The sequence below is a fragment of the Prenolepis imparis genome, unplaced genomic scaffold, assembly GCF_030444845.1.
Source record: "Prenolepis imparis isolate NDT839.2.m4 unplaced genomic scaffold, iyPreImpa1.0 SCAF_10, whole genome shotgun sequence".
Lineage (NCBI taxonomy): Eukaryota > Metazoa > Arthropoda > Insecta > Hymenoptera > Formicidae > Prenolepis > Prenolepis imparis.
In genome coordinates, this window is record NW_028141168.1 from 1,018,294 (window position 1) to 1,025,062 (window position 6,769).

At 34.2% G+C, this 6,769-nt stretch overlaps 1 protein-coding gene across 1 annotated transcript; it reads right to left on the bottom strand.

Annotated features, from left to right (window-relative positions):
• Positions 1–1,321: 1,321 nt before the first annotated feature.
• Positions 1,322–3,854, bottom strand: LOC145942159 (uncharacterized). The gene is made up of 5 exons (XM_083048631.1): positions 3,767–3,854; positions 2,083–2,403; positions 1,749–1,934; positions 1,463–1,670; positions 1,322–1,328 (listed from the first exon to the last, which is right to left on the bottom strand). Exons 1-5 carry the CDS (start codon positions 3,852–3,854, stop codon positions 1,322–1,324), a joined length of 810 nt encoding a protein of 269 aa, XP_082904757.1.
• Between the last annotated feature and the right edge of the window lie 2,915 nt (positions 3,855–6,769).

Consider the following 6,769-nt stretch of genomic DNA (forward strand, 5'->3'; position numbering starts at 1 on the left):
TACATAAGGCTATAAGTTCAGCTTCTGTCGTCGATAATGCAATACAATTTTGTTTTCTGGTAACCCAAGATATTGTATTACCAAATACTTTAATTAAATATCCAGACACAGACTTTCTATCTTGTATATCACCTCCCCAGTCTGCATCTACGTAACACACTAATGGATGCATTTCTTCTCTTCTCGTATATACTAAATTCATATTCATTGTTCCTTTTAAATATCTCAACACTCTTTTAAGATATTGCCATACGGCATTTGGATATTTATCTTGATACCTACTAAAGTAGTTTATTGCAAAACTAATATCAGGTCTAGATCCTAACATTAAATACATTAAACAACCTACTAGTTCTTTTACTTTTTTATCTGTATTCTCTTTATCCTAATACATTGTCAAATCTAATTTTGATTCAATAGGTGTTACGCACTCTTTGCAATTTTCAAAATTGAATCTTCTTAAAATTCCCAAAATATATCTACTTTGATTTATCTTTAATATACCTCTTGTTTTGTCATAATCTATTTCTAGTCCAAGAAAGTTTTTGAGTTTACCTTTATCCTTCATGTTAAAATTTTGAGTTAATTTTTCTTTATAAAACTTTATATATTTTAAATTTGGGCTTGCCAGTATTATGTCATCGACATATAGTAATATATAAACTATTTGATCTTTCTTAAAGTATAAGCAATAATCATTATTCGATCTCTGAAAATTTAAACTTAATAAAAATTCATTAATTTTCAATAAGATCACTATTAAGGCTCTTCTGTATTAAAATACAAATATAAGTGATAGGCCTTAAGAGCCGAACGCGGATGTTGATGCGTATTCCAACGAAAATTTAATTTTTTCGTTGGAATTAAATTAATTGTGCACAGGGCACGAATTTTATTACTTGGTATACTGCCAAGTCTTGTAATAATCTCATACTTGAGATTTTTATACATCCCCTCTAACCCCCTTCTAACCCTAATTCTTTAAGGGGGTTAGAGGGGATGTATAAAAATCTCAAGTATGAGATTATTACAAGACTTGGCAGTATACCAAGTAATAAAATTCGTGCCCTGTGCACAATTAATTTAATTCCAGCGAAAAAATTAAATTTTCGTTGGAATACGCATCAACATCCGCGTTCGGCTCTTAAGGCCTATCACTTATATTTGTATTTCATTAATTTTACTGTTCCAACATTTAGACGATTGTCTCAATCCATAAAGCGATTTGTTTAACTTAAGTACATAACCATTTTTACAATCAATACCTTTAGGTGGGTAAATATTAATGTCTTCTTTTAAATTCCCATGTAAAAACGCAGTCTTAACATCTAGTTGTACAAAATTATATTTAAGTTGATTTCCTATAGCTAATAATGTTCTTATAGTAGACATCTTTGTAACGGGTGAATATAGTTCATCATAATTAAACGTTTTCTTTTGCGCAAAACCTCTTACAACTAACCTAGCCTTATATTGATTTAATTTATCCTCTTCCAATGGTTTATAAGTATATATCCATTTAGTATCTAATATCTCTACATCTTTAGGTTTAATAACTGACTTCCATGTATTGGCTTTAATTATAGATTCTATTTCTCTATTCATTGCCTCTTCCCATAAATTCTTATCTCTTCTATTATATAATTCATCATAATCCTTAGGAACGTTTTCTACAAAGGACATAGCATCAAATGCCATATACATTTCATAATCATCAAATTTTCCCGGACGCTTTACATTTCTCTTACTTCTAACGCTCATTTTTTCATTTCTTTGTGTCTTTAACTCTTCAGTTTCTAATTCTTTAGTTGCTAATTCTTCAGTTTCTACTTCTTCAGTTTCTGAATCTGTTTCATCATTATAATCTACATTGCTATCTTCATCTACTTCCTTAATACTAACTTCATTAGTGTTTTCTTTAGTTAATGTTTTTTCTTGATTTTGTTTATAATAAAATATATTTTCATTAAATGCTACATTTCTAGAAATTTGAATTTTTTCTTTTTTGATATTCCATAATCTATAACCATTATTTGCATTTCCCATTATTATGCACTTTTCTGATTTTTTAATCAAACTTACTTCTAAATTGATCTTGTATATATGAATATGCTACTGTACCAAATACTCTCAAATTTGTAACATTAGGCTTCCTATCATACCACAATTCAGCAGGAGTAATTGATTCTAAATTTGCACTTGGACTACGATTCAGAATATACGCTGCAGTTCTTATCGCTTCATTCCAGAATTGTTTTGGCACCTTTGACTCATTTATCATCGTTCTTGCTTTTTCCACTAGACTACGATTGAAACGTTCAGCTTTACCATTTTGCTGCGGAGTGTATGGAATCGTATAATCAATAGTAGTGCCGTTTTCTTTACAATATTGTATCATTTCACCTGAAACATATTCTCTCCCATTATCACACCGCAAAACTGATATTCTTTTATTAAATTTAGTTTGTACCATCTGTATATATTCTTTAAAACTACTAAATACCTCACTCTTTTTCTTAATCATGTATACGCAAATAAAATTTGAATAATCGTCAATAAAAGTAACGAAGTATTTTTCACCATCATGTGATATTGGATCTATCGGACCGCAAACATCTGAATGTATTATTTCTAAAATACCTTTACTTTTCTGTCTTGTACCAAATTGTAATTTTGTCATTTTTCCATTTACGCAAGATTCACAAAACTCTACTTTACTTATATTTATGTTTTCAATGCCATCAACCATATCTTTATTTATTAATTTCTTTAAATTTCTTTAAATTAGCTTATATGCCCATATCTTTCATGCCATAGTTTAAGTTTTTCATCTTCTCTATCAATATTTAAGCATTCATTTTTTATTACTTTAAAAGATATCTCGTATAAATTGCTTCTAAGACCTAAGCCAATTAATTTTTTTTCATCCAATAGCTTTACTTTACCTTTTTCAAATACTACTTTTATATTAAACATTTCTAACTTTTTAACAGATAATAGATTTTTTCTTAGACTAGGAACATAAAAAACATTTTTAATCGTACATTTAATTCTATTTCCATTCACGCAACTCTGCACGTTTATGTTTCCTATTCCTATTGCTTCTAAATAACTTTTATCTTTTGCTACTGCTATTTTTATCGGTTTATTTAATATCATGAAATTACTAAAATACTCTTTAGCATTTACCAAATGATCAGTACATCCTGAGTCGACAAAAAACAAAATATTTTTATTACTTACAGTTTCTACGTTAGTTTCTCTATTACTTATAAAACATATACTGTCTTCATGAGTATTGTCCATTTCTACGTAGTCTCCTTTCCTCATTTGTTGATTGTGATTAGTGCGTTTAAAATTTGAATGATTATTCCATCCTCGCTGTCCTCTGGTTTGATTGTTAGTATTTCCTCCTCCTCTATATGTTTGATTTCCTCTTCGGTTTTTAAATCCTTGAAATGTGTTACGCCACTACAGGGTCGGGATGCGCACGGATTACATAATTCGTGATATCTCGTGATAATTTCCATAGGCGCACGCATTCCAGCGGCGTTCGATTCTCATGATGAGATATTAATAATTTCGAACGTTACAAATCCGAGTTACGACATACGAATAATGAAAGAAGTTACCCTGAGAGTTATTGTAACTTGATTGACCTTGATATGGCTTCTTATTCAATATTTTTTAATGTGTCCATATCCACCACAGTTATGACATTTTATTGATTTGTTGGACATAAATGCAGCTGTCTTCGTTGGCTCACTTTGATCTCCTTCATTTTCCTTCCTCTTTTCAGAATCTATTCTCAACCTCGTCTTCGCATAATTCATGTCTAATGTCTCAATTGCCATATTTTCAAGGACGGTCACTACTGTCTCATATGATTTTGGTAGTGCGATAAGCAGTGTACAAATGGCATCTTCTTCTTTTATTTCTGCACCTGATGATTTTAGTTGACATAAGAGACGAATTGCTGGTTTAAAGTTACGCAAATCTCGAAGTGCAAAATTCTTCCTTTAGTCTTCGCATTTCGGAGAATATTTCGATTACTCTAGTTTACAGCCAAAAATTATTTTAAACCAGACAAAGTGTTTCTTATAGATTTTTGAATACTGAAAATGTCGCAAACCAAATTTCACTATCACGTCAAAAGACTATGCCCAGTTATAGATGGATTTTGGCCCCCCAGTGTACAGCAATGAGACGTGGCTAGAATTGTAGGGCATCATAAGAAGATTAAGTTTCCATGGGCAGAACCTTGTAACGAGTCCCCTGAGTCCTAGAACTATTCAAAGTTCGCTATTATGACTATGTAAATGTACCACTGGTTTTATCCGAATTCTCTGCGTCCAGGGCACCTCCCCGCGGTGATGGATTGTACCAAAGACATTAAAATAATATATGTCTAGAATGTATTTGATACAGTTCATCCGGCTAAGTCCCTGGATGTGATCTATGCCGTCATGTCAGAGAAATTCGGATTTTGTTCTTGTAACGGCGATCCCTCTGGAAGGGGGAAAATGAGACTTCAGTGAGGCAATTAAAACCCTTCGTTTCGTACATCGTGAGTGCCCCCCCCCCCTCCGATTAATATATGACTCATGACTGTTCACGAGGGGCCCAAACTGGGCATAGTACATGATCTAATTATAGACATAAGACATGATCGAATTTTGATAGAAATTCTTCTAGCTTTTCTCCTTCATTCATTTTCATTGACATTAATTTTCTTCGTAAGAATAGTTTTCCAGATAAACTTCTTCTCTCATATACATCTTGTAGGCTCATCCACATATCATTCGCTGTTTCTTTATTTCGAATAATGTCTATTTGCATGTCATCTATACACTGTACAAGTATAGATTTACATTTATTTTCTTTCTTCTTGGCTTCTTCTCTCTGTTTTTCCGTTTCATAATTTTCATCTCTATATTTGACTAATATCATTCCATCGACATTATGCTCAGTCAATATCATTTTAACTCGAAATTTCCAGGCTTCATAATTATCGCCATTTAATGGATCAATATTGTAATAATTAGTTTTATTCGTATTTTGGGCCATTTCTAAATTAATACGCAGCTTTGACAAAAGACCATATACATAACCTCGTAATTACTTATCTTACTTTATTGCTGCAATCCTATGCCTGGGCCCATAACCTGTTGTTTATATGGTTTATGCTTTTGTTACTTAATATCTTATTACTCAGTATAGTTTAGATACTTCAACTGTATTTATTTGTATGTCATTAATATGTTTTATCTCTTTTACATACGTTCTTTCTTTCTAGCCTTATATCGGTATATCTACCTAACTTAACTTAACTTACTATATATAGCTACACAAAAGTAAACGCAATCTAGAGAGAATGGCATTATTTTCTCAACATTTATTTATAATTATTCATTGATTGCGCGGCCTCTGACGAATCTGTTAAGGAAAGACATTGTATTCCGTTTCGGGGAGAATGAAAAAAATGCATTTGGCAGGTTGAAAATGGCCTTGGTGAGTAAGCCTGTCCTAAAATTGTATAAAATAAATGCAACTACCGAGCTACATACCGATGCATCGAAATATGGCTATGGTGCTATTTTATTGCAGCGTGACGATGACAATTTATTGCGTCCGGTCTATCATGCGAGCGGTCGAACAACTCCGGCGGAAGAAAAATATAGCAGTTACGAACTGGAAGTACTCGCGATCGTAAGATCTTTAAAGAAGTTTCGAGTTTACTTGATAGGAATACCTTTTAAAATCGTGACGGACTGTAAAGCGTTCAGCCTGACTATGAATAAAAAAGATTTGTGCGTGCGAGTGGCGAGATGGGCTCTGCAATTGGAAGAATTCGATTATGTTATCGAACATCGTCCGGGAAAACCGATGACACATGTCGATGCGCTGAGTAGGAATCCGTTGCCTGTGTGTCTGTCGAGCGAGCGTGAAGATGGTATAGCGTCTCGAATTCGGAAGGCTCAGCGCGAAGATGCGCATTTACGAGAAATAATTGAGCTGGCCGAAGCGGAAAAGGCCGCTGGTTTTGTAATAAGAGCAGGAGTTTTGTTTAAAATAATTGACGACGAGGAGCGAATGGTAGTTCCGCGATCGATGCATTCGCAGATTATTAGACATGTGCATGACAGAGGGCATTTATCGGCAATTAAAACCGAGCGAATAGTAGCGAAGGAATACTGGATACAGGATTTGAAAGCGAAGGTCGAGAGGGTGGTTCATAGTTGTGTGCCGTGCATTTTGGTCGAAAGAAAGTATGGCAAGAGGGAGAGATTGCTGCATCCTATCGAGAAGGGTGAGGCTCCCTTAAATACTTTACATCTCGATCATTTGGGACCGCTCCCTTCGACACGTAAACAATACCGACACATATTGGTTGTAGTAGACGCTTTCACCAAATTTGTCTGGTTGTATGCAGTTAAGACCACTAACCGTAGGGGTTTTAACTTGCCTAGCGAGGCAGGCACATGTTTTCGGGAATCCGAGGAGGATCATTTCGGACCGTGGTTCGGCGTTCACGTCCAACGATTTTCGAGAATATTGCAGAGCGGAAGGAGTGCAGCACGTCGACGGGTATGCCCAGAGCCAATGGACAAGTGGAAAGAGTCAACCGGACATTGATACCAGTACTGGCGAAGCTGTCTGCCCCTCGACCGGAAGAATGGTACAAGTATTTGAATACTGTACAGAAATATTTAAATGCCACGACACACCGAAGTATCGGTATGACGCCTTTCAATTTACCTTTTGGGAC

Excerpts from the sequence above, each read along its gene's own strand:
- LOC145942159 (XM_083048631.1), bottom strand. The coding sequence starts at position 3,854 with ATGGCAATTGAGACATTAGACATGAATTATGCGAAGACGAGGTTGAGA. Across the intron at positions 2,404-3,766 it reads GGAAAATGAAGGAGATCAAA|GTGAAATGATACAATATTGT; the intron begins GTGAGCCAACGA and ends AATATGTTTCAG. Across the intron at positions 1,935-2,082 it reads TATACAAGATCAATTTAGAA|AAAAAACATTAACTAAAGAA; the intron begins GTAAGTTTGATT and ends AACAAAATCAAG.